Genomic DNA, 19,960 nt, shown 5'->3' with positions numbered 1-19,960 from the left:
ACCCTTATAATCAACCAACTTTTAAGATTTAAAAAATAAAACTGCACTACACCATAAGGCACAGAGTGAATATTTATTTATCACAGACATTAAACCTAGGCTTTAAATTTATAAATACTAGAAAAGCAAGCCAAAAAAAGAAAAATTGCAGAGATTAGCTCAACGTCAAAGCTAAAGGACGCTTCTAACAAGATGGGGTAAGGAGAAAGGAAATTTTAGGAGCGTTCCATAACTCCACCCTCAAACTTACTCACTCCAAGCATCTTTTCAAGTTCCTGACGCTAAAATTGTTTTCACTATCTTGTACAGGATGAGTAAGAGTCCCAGAAAGAAACGACGAGGAGAAATAAATGGCTTCCAAACAGGAGGCAAGACACTGTGTGCCACAAAGCAATCGGTACAGCAGGCCAGCCAAACATGAGCGGCGATAAGACATCTGAGCCTGGGACTGGCCAACTTTAAATGGCCATTTAAGAAAACCCATGGCTCCCAGTCTCCCTATCTTTGTTTACCAAAAGGCCTGTTTTGGCCCCACACATGTTCCAAGACAAATCAGATCAGACACCCCAATCTTTTCTAAAGCCCTAAGTTCTTTCTTCTGAATATTTCTAACATTTTCTATATTGGTCTGGGAGGGAAAAGGGTACCAGGGTGGGGTTTTCAGGTGGATGACATTTCCACAGTGGAGAAGGCAAAGGCCTCTGGCTTGACTTCCTGCTTCAGTACTCCCGTCAGCAGGAATTCGGGTGAGAGGATAGGCAGCCCAACCCGATATGGAACAGCACATCGAGGAAAGTCCTGGGAACATGTGATCACGAACCTCTGAGGCTGGAGAAAGACAAAGAGCGAAAAGAGAAAGTCAAGGGTGAAAAAGAATCCAAGAAATAGGTTCAGGACTCATTGATCACTCTGAGCATCACTAAAACAATACTTCCTGATGGGAAGTCACATGGCACACACTGTCTATGCAGAACTCTTGCCAGAAAGTTGAACCTGAATTTGTTCAAGTTTTTTAAGTGAACTATGATTTACAGGAAATACAGAAGATAGAAAAACAAGGTAAATGATATAACAGAAAAATGCAGACCCTGGGACATTCTAAAGGAAAACTGACCTAGTTTCTGCTAGAAGTCAGTGGCAGAAAAAAGGCTGGGTGGGTTGGGGTGGATGCTCTAGACTAAAAGTGAATCAAGAGATACAGCAATTGTGGCAATACATGGACTTTGCTTGAATCCTACTTGAACTGTAAAAAGACACTTTCAGATGACTGGAGAAATTTGATTAATGGACTATGACAAAGTGACAGGAAACAACTTAATTTTGTTATTGACTAATAGCGACATGTGATTATACAGAAATGTGCATATTTCTTACAAATGTATATTTTAAGTATGTAGGAAAAAATAATAATGATGTTTACAGATTCCCTTAACAACCTCAGCGAACAAAATGAAACAAAAAGAAAAAAAGGGAGCAACAGAGCAAATGCAGCAACATCTAAATTAGTCTGTTGAATCCAAGTGATTGGTATACGGAGGTTCGCTGCGTTGTTCCCTTTGTGTACATTTGAAAAGACTGTAAATATAGGAAAAAACAAGTCCATTTGTATCAGCAGACTTCTTCTGTCTTCTCCACCCGTTTCTGTACCACAGGACTTCCCCAGCCTCTCACTGCTCCATGCTGCCAGCTGCACCTCCATTTCTCCTCTCACCTGTACCCATTCCAGCCACCCCTCCAGACCCTCAGCACACCACCCCTACCTTGTAGGACCGGGGCATGCTGGGCAGGATGGCGCCTCCACAGCAGCTGATGATTTCTCCCATCTGAGGTGGCGGTGGCTGGACTCCGGGGGTCACGTGAATCTCATAGCCCTAGGAGGCAGGAAACAGTGGAGACAGTAGATGCTCTGAGAGGCTGTGGACGGCTGGGAAATGGCTGAACCAGGGGTCAGCAGACAGCCTCACCTCCAGCAGCCTTCGCTCCTGAGCTCGGCTCAGGGCCTCCCGAAGGCTGAAGCCGAAGTTCTTCTCCTGCTCAGGATCAGTCACCAAATATTCGTCCGGGGGCAAGAAGCAGCCTGCCTTGCGGGACTAAGGACGGTAACAGTCAGCACCAAAGCTCAGCCCAGCCCTTCACACAGCTTTTCTGTCTAGAGTTTACAGTAGGGAGCTCAGGGAATGAAGCCTTCTGCTTCACTAACCTCATTTTCCTGTAGCCACGCTCCTCCCACCACTTCTTAGAGCCTCACCTGAGCAGCCTTCTCCCGTCACTGTCTCTGCGGATGTGTGTCACCATCTCCTGGCTTCTCACCTCATGCAGCCAGGCCAGGGAGAGGATGGGGATGCCCCGGCCCAGGGCACACAGAAACTTGACCGTCCGGCGGATCCGATCAGTCACCAGGTGAGAAGCCTCGGCCACTGAGCTGGCCAAACTGCCCCCCAAGGCCAGCACCGTCCTCTCTCCGCGAGCATCCACCACACCGGTGAACAGCACCTGTGAAGGGGGTTAGCCTGAGCTGGTACAGCAACCAGCCCCTCCCTCAAATCCCCTGGGTCTCCTGTCCTCCCACATCTCCATCTCCCATGAGGCCCCTTGGGCCTTCTCCCCTACTTTGGGGGCCGTGGACTCCTGCATCGGTTTGGTCCGTCGCAGGCTGCGGCTCGGTCTTCCCTGGGACTCCTCTTCTGTCTGCTCTCTCTTTCTCTTGCCTGGACCTGGAATCACTACACCCTGGGGGATTGAGAGAGAACTTGGAGGAAGTTTCCGAGCCCCCAGGCCCTTTCCTAACTTCGTGGCCCCAAGCCCTCTCCTCACCTCTTCCTTCCTCGGCCTCGCTACTGGATTTTCTTCTTCTTCCTTAAGGGATGCTGCCTTCTGAGGGACTCTCCCTCTCTGGAGCCGTTTTTGAAGTGGAGGTGAATGTGCAGTAGCTGAAGGCCTCTTGTGGTTTTGAGAGGCCCTAGGCTGGGGCTCTGGGGTGAAGCCTGATCCATCTGCTGCCTCCTCCTTTGGCACCTGGGGAGTGTGAGGCGGTGCCTCGGGGAGCTGGGCAAAGGCAGGCTCAGGAATGGTGCTAAGGGGCTTGGCTGCTTTCACTGCCCCATGTCTTTGGTTCCTTGAAGAGTGGGAGTTAGGTTCAGGGGGTACGGTGCAGGGCTCATGAACATGAGCTGTGGGAGACCCATGTTTCCTAGTGGCCCTCAGCCTCCTGCTGCAGTTGACTTCGGGGATGGGGTCAGGGGGAAGAGGCTGTTCTGACGGGACTGGAGACTGGAATCCAGGGGTAGTAGGAACCAGCACAGCACTTGCTGTGGAAGCCCTTCCTGTCCTGCTTGGACCACCCTGAGCTATGACCTTGGGAGTGACAAGCTGGTCTGTGGGGGAGGAAGGTTTGAGGTCAGGGGCTGTGGGTTCCGTTGGCTGGGATGTCTTGATAGAGGACCTATGTGTTTGGCTCTCAGTGGCCTGAGATGTGGGCTCAGGAGTGACAGACTGGTCTTTAGAAGTGGAAGGCTGAGGTTCAGGGACTGTGGGGACAACTGGTTCTGGGGTCTTGACAGAAGACCTATGTCTTCTACACTGAGTGGCCCAAGGACCAACAGGCTGGTCTGCAGGGGCAGAAGGCTGGAGCTCAGAGGCTGTGGGAACAACTGGTTCAGGAGTCTTGGCAGACAACCTACGTGTCCTGCCTCGAGGGGCCCGAGATGTGCGTTTGGGGGTGACAAGCTGGTCTGTGGAGGTGGAAGGCTGGAGCTCAGGTGTTGTGGTGGTAACTGGATCAGGGGTTTTGACAGAGGACCTCTGTGCCCGGCCCCGAGTAGCCCTAGATGTGAGCTCAGGAGTGACAGGCTCATCTGTGAGGGCAGAAGGCTGGAGCTCAGAGGCTGTGGAGACAACTGGTTCAGGAGTCTTGGCGGAAGACCTAGGTGTCCTGCCCCGAGGGGCCCGAGACGTGGGTTTGGGGGTGACAGGCTGTTCTGTGGAAGTGGAAGGCTGGGGCTCGGGAGTTGTGGGCATATCTGGTTTGGAAGTCTTGATAGACCTCTGTGTCCTGCCCCGAGTGGCTCTAGATGTGAGCTCAGGAGCAACAGGCTGGTCTTTAGGGGCAGCAGGCTGGAGCTCAGAGGCTGTGGGGACAGCTGGTTCAGGAGTCTTGGCAGAAGACCTAGGTGTCCTGCCCCGAGGGGCCCGAGATGTGGGTTTGGGGATGACAGGCTGGTCTGTAGAAGTGGAAGGCTGGGGCTTGGGTGTTGTGGGGTTATCTGGTTTGGGAATCTTGACAGAAGACCTCTGTGCCCTGCCCCGAGTTGCCATAGCTGTGAGCTCAGGGGCAACAGGCTGGTCTGTGGTGACACTGGGTACAGGGGTTTTGACAGAAGACCTCTGTGCCCTGCCCCGAGGGGCCCGAAGTGTGGGCTTAGGGGTGACAGGCTTGTCTGTGGAGGTGGATGGCTGCAGTGCAACGGCTGTGGGGACAACTGATGAGGCAGTTACATCAAAGGAACTACGTGTCCTGCTCCGAGAGACCCCAGATATGGGTTCAAGGGCAATAGGCTGGCCTGTGGGGGTGGTAGGGTGGGGCTCAAGGGGTAGAGAAGAAACTGGAGAGGATGCCTGGAGCCTGACTTTGGGTTCTGGGTGGACAGAGTTCAGCTCTGAGGAGAAGGGAGTCTCTGGAGCTTCCTGAGTCTCATTTTGTCTGGTCCTGGGAACAGGCAGTTCTAAAGGAGCTAGAGAGGGAAAAAGGAGGGACTGAGGTGCGGGATGTTTTTGGATCTGAGAGATGAGGGAATTTGGGAGTGCGGCTGAGGCTTCAGGCGCTGCAGGAGGCAGACAAGCATCTGGGGATTCCTGATCACCCTGGGGAGAAAGAGAAGCCAGTGAAGAGGAGGCAGAGAGAAGGGAGAGAGGACTTGGATATTGTTCTCACTACTTGTTTAGACAGTGTGCTCATGGCACTTCTCTTTCTGTTTGTTCCATTAGACTGGAATTAGAATTTTATTAGTTCCATTAGAACTGGAATTTCCTCTTTCCCAAAGACCGCGCCCCAAAAGGCCATATATGGACAATAGTAATAAAGAGGATGGTTGGGAGAAAGAAGGGAGGAAAGGGACATGAAAAAAGGAACGTTCTGAGACAGGCAGAGGAAGACAGAATGTGGGAAATAGATATGGAAAATAACCGGTGTCAAGGTAAACAGAAGCTAACTAAGGAGCAGTGAAAATGGAAGAAAAGTAATAAGAAAAGGAAAGGAGTAGATGAAAGCAAGGTCAGGGGAAGGGGCTGTGCAGGAGATGTAGAGATGACCTGTGGAGTGGGGTGGGGGTAGAGACAGCAGTTCTCACCCTGGAAGCCTTCTGAGCAGGTGGCATCTCGCAATTCAAGTCACCTGGACAGAGGGAGAGACAAGCAGCTGAGGTCTAAGCAGTCAGTCACCTAGGAGTCAATTACCATAGGGATGTGGACCACTTTGGGCTCCCCTCTACCTTCACTTACCTCTCTGCTGCCTCCTGGGGCTCCCTGGGGCTCCCCTTCCTCCACCTGCCTGACTCCCAGAAGCTACTGGGTCTGAAGCAAGTCCCTGAAGGTCTCCTGCCCCTGCTCCAGGCTCTGATGGCAGACCAGAGGCTTGGCCTTTCTGGTCCTGGTCCCCCGCCTCTGTCTCCCCGATCTGTGGGCTTCTGTCCAGTAGCTCTTGGGGTTCCTTGACTTCTAACCCATCTGCCTCGCTCTCTCTCTCTACTACCAGTTTCCCTGCTTCACTCTCAAATATTTCCCCTGCGAGAGTCTGCTTTTCTCTCTCTTTCTCTTGTGTTTCCTTGGGTGTCTCAATTTCTACCTTTACAATCTCCATTCCCCTTCCAGTACTTGCACTTTTCACTTTTTTGTCAGATTCTTGGCTCTGAGTATCTCTAGCAAACACCTGATTTTTTTCTCTGCCCTGTATCCCCCCGATTAATTCTTCCTCTCCCGTCACATCTTCCCTCTCTCCTTCTGAGGGCAGTTTCTTGGTTTCCTCCTGCGGTGGCCCTCCCTCAGGGATCACCCTCTCTGCTGTTTCTCTTGGGGTACCCATTTCTTTCTCCACAGTCTGCATCTCTCTGCCTTCCATCCCCAGTGGCTCTGCATGGACTGGGCTCTCTGGATGTTGCTCTTGCTGTGCTGTCCTAGATGGAGAGGGCCAAGATGCATGGGTGTCAATGAGGGTGACAACGGTTTGGGTCTCGGAGGCCTCAGATTCTCTCGGACAGAATGGCTGTGTCGCCAAGGCCTCCCATGACTCATCCAAGGAACCTGGAAGCAGAGTCAGAGAGAGAGGGATGTAGGTTGAAGAGGTAACAGCTTGAGAAAAGATTAAGACAAATTCATGCATAATAAATTTAAGTGAGTTATTAAAGGAAAGCTGGGAATAAGGAAGAGAGCCATAACATTTCACTGGTGGTCCAGTGGCTAAGACTCTGAGCTCCCAATGTAGGAGGACCAGGTTTGATCCCCGGTCAGGGAACTAGATCCGACATGCTGCAAGTAAAGAGTCCTCATGCTGCAACAAAAGACCCTGTGTGCCACCACTAAGACCCCGTGCAACCAAATACATAAATTAAAATAAGCTAGTTGCTAGAGTAGTTGCTCTCTGGGTCTGACTTAATGTAGCATTCTTTTCTGCTGAGATGGAGGAACATCAGCAAAAAAATGTCAAAGGCTATAAAGACAGGCTTTGGAAGGAATGATGCTAAAGCTGAGACTCCAGTACTTTGGCCACCTCATGCGAAGAGTTGACTCATTGGAAAAGACTCTGATGCTGGGAGGGATTGGGGGCAGGAGGAGAAGGGGACGACAGAGGATGAGATGGCTGGATGGCATCACTGACTCGATGGACGTGAGTCTGAGTGAACTCCGGGAGTTGGTGATGGACAGGGAGGCCTAGTGTGCTGCGATTCATGGGGTCGCAAAGAGTTGGACATGACTGAGCGACTGAACTGAACTGAACTGGACAGAGGGGAAATAAGGATGCCAAGTTAAGGGCACAGAAGAGGCGTGAGTTTCTCATACCTGTGGCCTGGGAGCTGCAACAGGAAGGGCCAGGCTCTTGGGGCAGAGGAAACAGGAAGGCCTGGGTGGGCTCATCCTCCATGCTGGGGGCTGCTACACAAAAAAGCATGGCCTGAGCACTGCTCCTCCACAGAACTCTGAGGGCCCATTCCCAGTCTTCTCTGCTGCCTATGCCAGCCTTCACATCCTTCAAGGACCACCAATCTAATCTCCCAGCTCCTGCTTGTACCAGTATCCACACAACAAAGATGGCCTCACCTTCCAGGCTCTGATTCTTTCTGTCTACAAAGCACTGGGTAGCTGGTAGGTCCAGATCTTCAGAATCTGGTGGGGAGGAATGCAGGATAATTAAAAAACCAGAGCTGATCCTAACTCCTTTTCTCTACAGTTCTCTCCACAGCCCCAATCCTATGCAATAGCCTGAATCTGTGTCTCCCCAAATATTCTTATGTTGAAACCTAATTTCCAATGTGAGGGCATTAGGAGGTGACTGGGAGGTGACTAGGTCATGAGGGCGCAGCCTGCATGAATGGTATTAGTGCAGGCTCAGCCGTGGCTCAGTGATAAAGAATCTGCCTGCCAATGCAGAAGACACAGGTTCAAGCCCTGATCCAGGAAGATCCCACATGCCCTGGAGCAACTAAGCCTGTGTGCCACAACTACTGAGCCTGAGCTCTAGAGCCCATACTCAACAAGAGAAACCACTGCAATGAGAAGTCAGTGTACTACAACTAGAGAGTAGCCTTGGCTCCACATAACTAGAGAAAAGCCAGCGCAGCAAGGAAGACCCAGCACAGCCAAAAATAAATAAAGTCATTTAGAAAAAATGAGAGAAAGACTCCAGAGAGCTCCCTTGGGCCCTTTTGCCATATGAAGACATAACGAGAAGACGGCTATCTGTAAGAAGCAGGGCCTCATCAGACACTGAATTTGCTGGTATCTTGATCTTAGACTTCCCAGCATTTAGAACTGTGAAAAATAAACTTCTGTTGTTTTATAAGCTACCTAGTCTATGATCTTTTGTTATAGCAGCTCACATGAACTAAGATACGCTAGAAGCAAGAAGCATTCTTTATCGCAGACCTCCAGGGAGGAAGAAAGGCCAGCACTTACCGTGGAGGTTGTCTCCAGAGTCTGTGGCCCTATTCCCATATGGTTCTCTCTCCCTTCCTGTGGTGGTCTGGGCCCCCTCTCTCTGCGGTTGGGGCTCCCCTGGAGTGCCTATGTCCACCACCATATCTGCTAGGTCTTCCCTTGAGACCGGGAGAAGGTCTTGCTCCCCTGGTGCCGTGGATGACCCACCCTGGGTCCCGATGGCAAGTGCTCTGTCCTGTTCAGGAACGGCTGCAGCCCACGTGGTCCCAGCATCTTTTTCCGCCGGAAGCTGGCTCTTTCTGACAGCAGATGCGTTCTCCGAATCCAGTTCACAGTCCCCAGCTAGAGGAGGCCGGGCTTCCTCTAGACGCAGCACGGGGAGCTGTGCCGGGTCCCCTTCTGCCTCCGCATCGGTGTGATGTGGCCACACTATGCCTTGTACCTGACGCTTCTCCGGAAGTGCAACAGCTGGCCCCAGTGGGACCTCATCCTCCACTTGTGCAGAGGCCTGGCTTCTCTCCAGGTGGACCCCCGGTGAGCTCTCATCTTCCTTCCCCTCTGTATCACTGTCCCTGGGAGGGTGCTGGCTCTTTTTTGAATATTCCCTGTCCATGTAACCCTTGGGAACCATTCCCCTCCTTTCCACTGGGAGCCCCTCTTCCTCCACATCTGTGTCACTGTCTCCCCCAGCAGAGGCCTGGCTTCGCTCCAGAAGGGCCACGGGTTGGGCCCTGGTCTCTTCTGCATCTGGATCTCGGTTCCACTTACCAGCCTGGCTCTCTCTTAGACATGCCAGTGTCAGTGCTGCTGAGACTTCTTCCTCATCGTCTGTATTGCTGTCGATCACCACGGAGGCTTGGCTTCTGTCTGGGGGGGCCTCCCCCTCCTCTATATCTGTATCACCATCAGCTGGGCTCCCCTGCCAACGTGCCACACCAGGTGCCTGGGGGCTCTGTGTACCAGCTTCGTGGAAGATCTGCCTCTCCTTCATGGGAACCACTGCTGGGGTAGCAGGGATCCCCTCGTCCTCTCCATCGGTATCACTGTCTATGAAGTTACAAGACCAGGCCCTTTTCGGACGGACCCCAACAAGCCTTCTTCGAGGCCCACTCTCATCACTCACATCTGTGTCACTGTCCTCCCCAGAAGGCTGGCTCCTCTCCAGAATCACTCCAGTCGGAACCACCCCATTCCTCACATCCCTCTCGATTTCTGTGTCCCCGTTCCTCTCCTTCACGGAACACTGATCCTTCTCAATCTGGATCTCGGCTGTGACAGGTTCAGGCTGTTCCGTCTCTGCAGCGGTACCTCTTCTGGCAGCTGAAGAGGCCTCCCCTGCTCCTGATTCCTGACTTTCTTCCTCATCCGTGTCGCTGTTCAAGTTGAAGGCAGAAGGTGGCCCGGGCCCATCTGGGGCAGGGGAAGGCCCTTCTTCATCACTGTGAAGGGAAGAGAAGAAACCTATAGAATCGACTGCCCCAGAAGGGATATTCCACTCAAGTAGGAACTCCTTGAGAGCAGACGCAAGGTAGTACTTGCTGTTCTGTCTCCAACAATTAATTCTCTAGTTGGCACATGAGACGCTCAGTAAAAATTCAGTTGAGTGAAGGAGTATGTGTGGTTCCCCAGCCCAGACTTTGATGGTAATTAGCTCTCCCAGAGATGGCTCCTCCAGCCCCTGCTTCCTCATCCATCTGAAGACTCAGATGCCTGGCCCTTTGACACTCACCTCTCTGGAACGACTGTTGCCGAAGAGGAGGTCCTTGGTCCTTTCACCACACACTTGTCCAAAAGGGAATCTGTCATGAGTAGAAATGAGTAAGTGGAGAGTTTTACACTCACCGTCCCTGTCTCCTCACCCACCCTCCTGATACACAAACTTACCTACTTCTTCCTCTGAGTCCTCAGCCAACAGAAGCCTGGAGGGTTGAGTTCCTCCCTGTACCCTGGGTGTCTCCTCTACAGTTAGAGGGCCCCGGGAGACAAAAGGCCGGGGGACATCCAAGCGATGGTACTGGCAGGGCAAGTCAGCAAAGAGAATCAACTCCCGGTCCCGCAAACGATGACTCACCCCAGGGCTCAGGACCTTAGGAGGCCGCAGGATTTGAGTGCCATTGAGGCTCCCGCAATCCCGAAGGACAGGCGCCTTGTCCCAGGCAGAGATTTCAATCACTGCATGTTGTTTGGATATTGATGAAAAGGGCAGGGCCACAGAGCAATCAGGCATTCGGCCTATCATGTTCTTTCCAAGGTAGAGTGGGAAGTCTAAGAATTAGAGAGGTAGGTGAGTTCCAAAGCCATACTCCTAACTTGCTATTAAGAAAAACATTTGTTAAGTTCCCCACGACTCACTCAAGGTCCCCCTCATGCATTAGAAAAATAAAAGGCCCTAGAATAACTAGCTAATAAAGAATATGTGCAATGCATTATTCATAGTCAACATTCCATCCATCTACACTGGATTGTTTCTATTGTGGTAAAATATATATAAAATTTGGGCTTCCCAGGTAGCTCAACTGGTAAAGAATCTGCCTGCAATGCAAGAGATACCGGTTTGATCCCTGGGTCAGGAAGCTCCCCTGGAGAAGGGATAGACTACTCTCTCCAGTATTCTTGGGCTTTCCTGGTGGCTCAGACTAGAAACAATCCGCCTGCAATGTGGGAGACCTAGGTTTGATCCCTGGGTTGGGACGATCCCCTGGAGGAGGGCATGGCAACCCACTCCAGTATTCTTGCATGCAGATTTCATGGACAAGAGTCTGGTGGGCTACAGTCTATAGAGTCACAGAGAGTCAGAAACGACTGAGCGACTAAGCACAGCACAGCATACATAAATTTACCGTTCAGCCAATTTTTAAATGTATAGCACAGTGACATCAAGTACATTCACATTGTTGTGGAAAACATCACCACCTTCCATTTCCAGACCTCACTGGATTTTTATCTGAATTCGAATTCCTTCATCTTCTCCTAACAAGGTAAAATCACCCCCATGGAGTCCAGGTTCCTTGCCTGGAGCAATGAGATAATCATCCCCACTTTTCCATCCCCAGTAAGACATTTTTTCCAGATCTCACAAATGCATATCTAAGCTTGCAATCATCCTATTACCTCCCCACAGAAATAAGAGGCCAGTACTTTAGCATGAAATTACTCCTGACCTTTTTCTGGTCCATAGGAACTACTGAAGATATGCAGCTGTGCTAGGGGCTCCAAGCTATACCCCAGAGATTCATTGGGGCTCTCTGCAACCTCCTCCTCTTCTTCAACTTCCCAGTTTAAAATCTGGGTGTCTTCCATGATCTGAGAAAAAAAACACATTATCCCTTCCTTCAGTGGCTCACACACACAGCCTCAGGGAGGAGACTGGTTACTGCAGTCTCCTGGATAGCTATGGAGGCTGATGCTTCTCTTTCTGCCAATCATTCTGTTGTTATTCCTCTGAAGCATTTAAGAAATATCTCTGACCATGACACAGAATAAGAAAGAAATGTAACAGAGTTCCAAGTACAGAAATATAAGGGTCTTCCCTGGTTGTCCAGTGGCTAAGACTCTGCACTTCCACTGCTGGGAGGTGCAGGTTCCATCCTTGGTCAGGGAACTAAGATCCTGCATGGCCAAAAAACCAAAAAAAAAAAAAACCACCCACAGAACACCAACAAAACAAACAAACAAAAACTGAGTTGAGAGACTTCTCTGGCGGTCCAGTGGCTAAGACTCTGTGCTCCCAATGCAGGGGGCCAGGGTGCAACGCCGGGTTAGAGAACTATAGCCCACATGCCCCAACTAAGGCCACACAGCATGTGGGATCTTAGTTCCCTAACCAGGGATTGATCCCTTGCCCCTGTAGTGGAAGCACGGAGTCCTAACCACTGGACTGCCAGAAAACTCCTTATTTTACTTTCTATTTCTCAGATAAAGAAACTGCAACAGGGATGGAGTAACAGATTTGTCTAAGATCACTCAGATAATGGGGCTTCCCTTGTGGCTCAGCTGGTGAAGAATCTCCCTGCAATGCGGGAGACCTGGGTTCAACCCCTGGGTTGGGAAGATCCCCTGGAGAAGAGAAAGGCTACACACTCCAGTACTGTGGCCTGGAGAATTCCAGGGACTGTAGAGTCAGATAAGACTGAGTATCTTTCACTCAGATAATGTCTCTTCCTGTTTAATATTCTTTGATGGTTTTCCATACCCATAGGATAAAATATATCTAAACTCCTTAGCAAGACCCTCAACGATCAGAACCTCATCTCCTGAAATGTGTGTCCCATCCCCACCCCGTCCAAGCCTGTGGTTCTACAACATGGACCTTCTCCTTAATCTCTGAACACACTGTCCTCGTTCTCTCACATCTGCAGGCCTTAGCCAGCTCCTTAGGACGTTGCCCCTAGTGTTGTGATCCAACTCCTATCCATCCTTTTAGCTCAAATGTCACTTTCGAAGCAAAGCCTTGCCTTTAGTCTTCTCTGTGTTCTGGTACTTTCCCCTATTTCCCATGTATCCTAAGTGTTTCACGGTGGTTGGTGGACTTATATTATCCTAATAGGTCTCACCATAGTGTAACTATTACATTCCATTTCTGCCTCACACATCCCCCTTGAGAACTGGACCAGTTAGAACTGTCTTTTCCCCAAGGGTCCATCATGTTAATTCAACAGTAGTTACTGTGTACCTGATACCATTAGAAATATTTCGAATACATTCATGAGTCAAACGTAAAATTAACTCTGCTCTCCTGATGAAATAATAAGATGAAAAGTCAAACTAGTATGGGTGGGAATTAAATTTGAAAGATGCTACCTTAAAGGGAAAATGTAGACAAGGAAAGTGGGACACCTCCATGGAGAAAGTGTTAACATCGTTTCATGAAGGCGAAATGAGCGGCGCCCACGACCTTCGGCTCCAATCCAATGGGCCTTCAACTTTGATCTCGATCCCAAGGGTTCCCTCTGAGCCCAACCTCTCCCAGTGTCTTCATACCTAAACTCAGGGAGGGCCGTCAAGTGAAGATGAGGGTTATAATCCGAGAAGCAAATTTCCAAGAATCCTCCGCCCAGTCGTAACCAAGGCACGCCCCTCCCGCCCTCCGGGAGAACCAAGATGGCATCCGGGGAGTCGTGGGCGAGGCCCCCCAGAACTCACCTACTTTGAGTCCCCGCGCGCGCCACCAGTAACGGCTGCGACAGGGGTGGTGCCAGTGCCTGAGCGGGGAAGGGGCTGATTAGCTGATTGGCTGAAGCCTTTGTCTTTCTCGGCCCTGCGGCAAGCAGACGGAGCAATCCAACGCGGAGGCATAGCCGGAGCCCCGCCCCCGCCCCGCCCCGCCCCCTTACGGCTCAAAGGGGCGGCTTCTCCGGGGAGACAGATCCGTTGGACGAGGCGGTAATCGGAAGCCTCGGAGGCGCACAGAATAGCGCACTTCGATTGGGCAGCTCCAAAGGGACAACCCACTGCGGTTTCACCACCCACTTCCCGCGTATATTTCCAAGTTGCGACCACAGAGTCTGGATGCCAGCAGCGGATAGAGGGGCTTACCACAGTCGTCGACCTAAGCATGTAGTGCGGCCAGAGCGCCTTCTCTGGTCCTCCCAGAAATGGTGTCCGCTGACTCATGAGAAATATAAGGGTTGCGGGCTGCAGTCGTGGCTGAAGACTTCAGTCTGGAGAATAGCCCGTAGGCGTGGCGCTTGAGGACTCACTACAATGGAAGTTCATTTCCTTTTGATTTAGCTCATCTAGAAGTCACGTCATTTCCTCCCTGAGAATCCATTCCTGATGGACACTTTGAGGTCATTATCCTAGAGTAAAGATATCTAGGCAAACGGAGAGAACTCTTTTGTTAACCATCTTAAAGGCTGACCGAGGTCTTTGAAGGGCTACAGAATGGTAAATTATTTTGCTAAATTTCATTCTAAGACAATTTCACAGGAATAATTTAGGAGGACCTTTTGCATTAGTATTCTCACTTCGTTCTGACCAGAAATAAGAGTTCTGCGGAAGTTAGCTTGCCTAGGCTCCTACGGCTGTTAGAGACAAACTGAAACTGTTTAATCGTGAATTCTGAACTCTCTTCACTACCACAAAATAACTACTTTCACTGTGATTGTGCCTTCAAACATAAACATTTTAACTGGGTAGACGAGTTTTACAGAAATTTATGTTCTTTTATTTAGAAGATGAGAAATGTGTGTTGAATCCAGTGTGAATTAACACCTTGCTATCATCTAACCAAGTGCCTCATAGGTAAACAGCTCTCTTGCCAATTCAGGAGACTCAGGAGAAACGAGTTCGATCCCTGGGTCGGAAAGATTCCGCGGAGAAGGAAATGGCAACCAGCTCCAGTATTCTTGCCTGGGAAATCCCATGGACAGAGGAGCCAGGCGGGCTGCAGTCCATGGGGTCGCAAAGAGTCGTACATGACTGAGCACATACGGAGCCTGATATCCCATGTCCTTTAATCATGGTGCTTACCACACTAGTGGTTATACACTTCTCACCAAATTGCAAGATCCTGGAGGACAGTGAGGTAAGGTGAAGGTGAAGTCGCTCAGTCGTGTCCTCTTTGCGACCCCATAGATTGTAGCCTACCAGGCTCCTCCGTCCATGGGATTTTCCAGGCAAGAGTACTGGAGTGGGTTGCCATTTCCTTCTCCAGAGGATCTTCCCAACCCAAGGATCGAACCCGGGTCTCCCACATTGTAGGCAGACGCTTTACCGCCTGAGCCACCAGTGAGCTAATCCTTCATCCTAGCTCCTTTGGTGGACATTTAATATCGCTCAAGTTGAATTAATCCCTGAGAAGAAACATGCCACTCAGATTTGAGCTCATCCATTTTTTTCCCATCACCCTCCCTACTTTTATTTTAATCCCGAGGTTCTTGAAAGATTGCAATGGTCAACCACCTCTCAGTGAAATCAGCGAGTTGAAAAAACACTGACTTCATCAAAGTGCCTATCAGGTATCTCACCCCACAGTTCGCCTCTTGACAAAACTGTGTTAAACGCTGCTCTAAGGCGCAGATTCCCCACATGGACGGAGACTTCCGGCATATCTGCTTCTCTATTCTTGAACATACCTTCCAAACAATTACTTTTTATACTGAAAAGTCCTTGATGCAATTTTGTTTCTTTCTAAATATTATCGTTAGAAAGCTCCCAAGGAAATAGCAGGAAGGCAATGCCCTCCTCCTTCCCGAGATATCTGGGGGAGCCGGAGCTCACTGGAGTTCATGCCAGTTGGGTCACCAGGGACCAGCTGTTAGATAGCAGATCAGGGTGCCGCATTTCTCCCCGTTTTCGCTGAGCTAAGCAGTCCTGTCTTCCCAAGAGCTACCGCAGCGGGGAGCTTTCAGGGCGTGCCCTCACTCCACCTTCCAAAGCCTGGCACACCAGGGTTCCCAATTCCTGTACCCTGCTAAAACTACTCTCTTTTGATACCAGAAGAGTCAGGCATAGAGGAAGGAACCCTAGCGCCAGGCCGTTTTTCAGTCAAAACACCTAAACCAAAACCCCCAGACCCAGTACCCACCCATTCGTCCTTTCATTTTGCAGCGTGGACAACAATAGAGAACTACAACTCCCAGGCAGGACTGCGCTCGTCCAGCAAGGACCAATGGACTTGTGATACAGGACCGGCACGGACTAATCAGGGCCAGCCTAGTGAGGCTTTGTCTCTCCACCGCGGCGCGCGGCGAGTTCTCCCGCCTCCCGGCCCCCGCGCACGCGCGCCCCGCCCTGCCCGCCTTTCCTCCCGCGCCCTCCCTTCTCCTTTCTCCCTCTCAGAACCTTCCTGCCGCCGCGTTCGGACCTCGCTGCTTCAGCCTCCGGGTCCCGTTCCATCTTTTCACCCTGCGACCAGCAGCAGAGAAAAACTAATTCCGTATTATTTTTTTGCCCCGTACATACTTTGAGGCGAGCAAAAAGATTAGAATAAATTTTAACAATGAGGGAAATCGTGCACATCCAGGCCGGTCAGTGTGGCAATCAGATCGGTGCCAAGGTAAGGATTTTTAACCTCTTTTGACTGTATTTATTTTTAAGGAAAAAAAAAACAAATCCAAACAGGTATATTATGACGGATGGTTGTAGAACGTTTGCATCTTCCATTCTTAGTCCAGATTTGCCCCTCAAAACTTTTATATATAAATGCACCTTTGAACCTTAGGATTTGCTTTTGAAAAATGAGGAATTATTTTTCTTGGCAGGCTTATTTTGGGGAAGCTGTTAAAAGCACCCTTCAGGGTTAGGGGGCGGGAAAACCGAGTTTCTGTAAAATTTTACTTAGAAAGGGGATCTCCTAACGGTCCGAGGACCGGGGAGCGAGGGAGATGCGGAAACGGCCCGAGACAAAAGCTGGATGAGGTTTTCCCCATGTGCATCCCCCTTGGCGGGGCTTCGTGGGGCTAACCCAGAGGGGGGAAGGGGCGAGGATGGCGGGCAGCTGCCGAGAGGTCAGATCCAAATGTAGGGGCGCGCTGAGCCAGGTGGGCTGGGCGATATCCTTTACAAATGATCAGGAATCTCCGGGCGCCCGCGATCCCCAAGGGGCGGTCCCGCAGTTTTTCGTGCATGGAAGGCTAATATGTGCTAGACTAATTTGTTCCTTTTATTTCCCCTTAACAGACTCTTAAGGGCGTGGACAGATAGGGAGAAAGGGCGAGGAGGGAAAGGGAGTCCATTCTTTGAAGGGGTTCCTCAGAGCTAGAGAATAGGACAAAGGAAGAAAAACCTCATTTAAAGCAAGGGGGTTAAAAGCTAGCAAAGAAATGAAATTTCGAGGCCAAGGGGGAGGGTTTTTTTTTTTTGCGCGCGGTTACAGTGTAGCGGGGGAGGGGCAGGGAGGAAGTGCGGCTGCTACGTTGTAGCAGAAGGGCGGGACCCGGGCGCCCCTGGCGCGCTGGGACAATGCGGCCAGGCTGGCCGGCGGGGGGCGCGCGAGCCCGAGCCAAGCCCCGCCCCTGGCGCGCGGAATTCGCCCTTCGGCCCCGCCCTCGCGCGGCACCTCCCTTTGTCGGCCGCCTGGCGCGTGCGTGCGCCGCGGTCACGTGCAGGGCGGGGTGGGCTGCTGCAGTGCCTCCTTTTCTTTGCACCCCTCCCCGCCCCGTCTCTTTGTGCCCCGGGTGACTACCTCCATCTACCCACCCCGCGCAATCCCCGGACCCTTTAAGCCACACAGCATCTCACGTCCCAGGCAGTGAAAGCTGCCTTTTTCCCGAAGGTGCTTGTGGCTAGGGGAAGGGTGTGGCAGGCAGAAGAAATGCTAGATCTTTGGGGAGGGCCCGCCACAGGCGAATCTGGAGCTAAAATGGCAGTAGGGGAGCATAATTGGCTGCACCCTGAGATGCTGAAGACTCTTTGCTCTTCCCTGGCAGTTCTGGGAGGTAATCAGTGATGAACATGGCATCGACCCCACCGGCACCTATCATGGGGACAGCGACCTACAACTGGACCGCATCTCCGTGTACTACAATGAAGCCACAGGTGAGGGCAAGAGCCCGGGAAGCAGGGGTCCCATCTCTCCCACTTCTTTGGGGTCTCTGCCTCCCCGGGACACCTTTTACCCCCTTTGAATGAATCTATCTACACTCACTGGAGACCTTTCTCGCTTTTCCCAGTGTCTCTGCTGCCACCTGGTGGCAGTGTCTGAAATCACACATATGGGTCCCCGGCTCTCTTGGCCCCAATTTATTTATCTCTATGTCTTCCAGTTTTCACTCTTCTACTTTATTTCTTCTAGGTGGCAAATATGTCCCTCGTGCTATCTTGGTGGATCTAGAACCCGGAACCATGGACTCTGTTCGCTCAGGTCCTTTTGGTCAGATCTTCAGACCAGACAACTTTGTTTTTGGTGAGTTAGGGAAATATCAATAGATAGTGCTAATCGAGTTATTTGGGTGCAGTGAGAGTTAGAAATGATTGTACTTGAGTTTATACAGACTTGTGTTTTTAAATCTAATGGAGAGTGGTGGTAGTAATTTAGATAGCAAATTATACAGGGGCAGATGTATCATCGGGGAGTAAGAAGGAAGATAAATCCACTGGCCTTAATCCAAAAGTTGAAAGGTAGAAATGGGGTTGTGTATCTTTCAAACTTGACTGAACAAGCTTGCCTTTTAACCCCATCACAGGTCAGTCCGGGGCAGGCAACAACTGGGCCAAGGGCCACTATACAGAGGGAGCCGAGCTGGTTGACTCGGTCCTGGATGTGGTTCGGAAGGAGGCCGAGAGCTGTGACTGCCTGCAGGGCTTCCAGCTGACCCACTCACTGGGTGGGGGTACTGGCTCCGGAATGGGCACCTTGCTCATTAGCAAGATCCGTGAAGAGTATCCTGACCGAATCATGAACACCTTCAGCGTGGTGCCCTCACCCAAAGTGTCCGACACTGTGGTTGAGCCCTACAATGCCACCCTCTCCGTCCATCAGCTGGTGGAGAACACTGATGAAACCTACTGCATTGACAACGAGGCCCTTTACGACATATGTTTCCGCACCCTCAAGCTGACCACGCCAACCTACGGAGACCTGAACCACCTCGTCTCGGCCACCATGAGTGGAGTCACCACTTGCCTCCGCTTCCCTGGCCAGCTCAACGCTGACCTCCGCAAGCTGGCCGTCAACATGGTGCCCTTCCCACGCCTCCACTTCTTCATGCCTGGCTTTGCCCCTCTAACCAGCCGTGGCAGCCAGCAGTATCGAGCCCTCACTGTCCCTGAGCTCACCCAGCAGGTCTTCGATGCCAAGAACATGATGGCTGCCTGTGACCCCCGCCATGGCCGGTACCTCACCGTGGCTGCTGTGTTCCGTGGGCGGATGTCCATGAAGGAGGTAGATGAGCAGATGCTCAACGTGCAGAACAAGAACAGCAGCTACTTCGTGGAATGGATCCCCAACAACGTCAAGACAGCTGTTTGCGACATCCCACCCCGTGGTCTCAAGATGGCAGTCACCTTCATTGGCAACAGCACAGCCATCCAGGAGCTGTTCAAGCGTATCTCAGAGCAGTTCACGGCCATGTTCCGCCGGAAGGCCTTCCTCCACTGGTACACAGGTGAGGGCATGGACGAGATGGAGTTCACCGAGGCTGAGAGCAATATGAACGACCTCGTCTCCGAGTACCAGCAGTACCAGGATGCCACCGCAGAAGAGGAAGAGGATTTCGGTGAGGAGGCCGAAGAGGAGGCCTAAGGCCAAGTCCCTATCACCTTAGGCTTCTCAATCCCCTCAGCCTTCTTCCTCAACGACCCCTTTCCTCTCCCTCAGAATTTGCATTTTCTGCCTCTATCTTGTTTTTCTTTTTTGGGGGGGATTCTAGAACAGTGCCTGGTACATAATAGGCGCTCAATAAATATTTGTTGTTTGTTGAATGTCTCTTCTCTCTTTCCACTCTTGGCAAGCCTAGATTTCTGCCATTCTGGGTAACCCTGTCATTTTCCTTCTGGTGCCCACTCCTCCCATCTGTCCAGTTAACATTTCCCTCTTTGTTTTCAAGATAGCTCTTGAAGAGGCTGGGTTTCCTCAAATCTCATTTAGAACTGTGTGCTGAAAACCTGGATTGGTGACTGCCATCCTAGGCCATTGTGCTGGCCCAGGGGAAGGAAAGTGAGCAGCGGGTAGAAGTCCCTACCAGAAAGGGTTGGGTTTGGAAAGGGGCATCCAGGGTACTGAAGTCCTAGGTGCCAGGTATCTCCCTGCTCCTCTCAGCTTCTGCAGAGCTGTTGACAGTATTATCTTCATTTTCAGTCTCCTTACAAGCTCTGTCCTGAGCTGTTACCTTTGCAAGTTTCTGGCCCCTACCCTATCAAGTGGGAATCCCTT

The 19,960-nt window shown here is 51.1% G+C and overlaps 2 protein-coding genes across 25 annotated transcripts; one reads left to right on the top strand and one right to left on the bottom strand.

The window, feature by feature from the left end:
- Positions 1 to 54: 54 nt before the first annotated feature.
- Positions 55 to 13,958, bottom strand: MDC1 (mediator of DNA damage checkpoint 1). Of its 22 annotated transcripts, none has more exons than XM_069563402.1 (17): positions 13,681 to 13,958; positions 13,288 to 13,346; positions 12,946 to 13,125; positions 11,307 to 11,448; positions 10,030 to 10,410; positions 9,875 to 9,944; positions 8,914 to 9,584; positions 7,309 to 7,374; positions 7,051 to 7,143; positions 5,497 to 6,294; positions 5,346 to 5,389; positions 2,815 to 4,860; positions 2,611 to 2,730; positions 2,311 to 2,493; positions 1,965 to 2,090; positions 1,761 to 1,871; positions 55 to 828 (listed from the first exon to the last, which is right to left on the bottom strand). In XM_069563402.1, the coding sequence occupies exons 3-17, from the start codon at positions 12,985 to 12,987 to the stop codon at positions 661 to 663; spliced, it is 5,061 nt and encodes a 1,686-aa protein (XP_069419503.1). In that variant the 5' UTR covers positions 12,988 to 13,125; positions 13,288 to 13,346; positions 13,681 to 13,958; the 3' UTR covers positions 55 to 660. The 22 variants fall into 22 exon arrangements, 21 of the variants coding, with proteins under 21 accessions (XP_069419503.1, XP_069419488.1, XP_069419491.1 ...); XM_069563387.1 differs by having other exon boundaries at positions 8,164 to 9,584; positions 13,681 to 13,724; XR_011251229.1 differs by lacking the exon at positions 13,681 to 13,958 and having other exon boundaries at positions 2,249 to 2,493; positions 8,164 to 9,584; positions 13,288 to 13,458.
- On the top strand, positions 13,652 to 19,509 carry TUBB (tubulin beta class I). Of its 3 annotated transcripts, XM_069563412.1 has the most exons (6): positions 13,652 to 14,031; positions 15,020 to 15,104; positions 15,697 to 16,144; positions 17,517 to 17,625; positions 17,882 to 17,992; positions 18,273 to 19,509. In XM_069563412.1, the coding sequence occupies exons 3-6, from the start codon at positions 16,088 to 16,090 to the stop codon at positions 19,328 to 19,330; spliced, it is 1,335 nt and encodes a 444-aa protein (XP_069419513.1). In that variant the 5' UTR covers positions 13,652 to 14,031; positions 15,020 to 15,104; positions 15,697 to 16,087; the 3' UTR covers positions 19,331 to 19,509. The 3 variants fall into 3 exon arrangements, with proteins under 3 accessions (XP_069419513.1, XP_069419514.1, XP_069419515.1); XM_069563413.1 differs by lacking the exon at positions 15,020 to 15,104; XM_069563414.1 differs by lacking the exons at positions 13,652 to 14,031; positions 15,020 to 15,104 and having other exon boundaries at positions 15,208 to 16,144.
- The last annotated feature ends 451 nt before the right edge of the window (positions 19,510 to 19,960 follow it).

The sequence above is a fragment of the Ovis canadensis genome, chromosome 20 (assembly GCF_042477335.2).
Source record: "Ovis canadensis isolate MfBH-ARS-UI-01 breed Bighorn chromosome 20, ARS-UI_OviCan_v2, whole genome shotgun sequence".
NCBI classification, from domain to species: Eukaryota; Metazoa; Chordata; class Mammalia; order Artiodactyla; family Bovidae; genus Ovis; species Ovis canadensis.
Note: the sequence above shows the minus strand (reverse complement) of the source record. Positions and strands in the feature narration are given on the sequence as shown.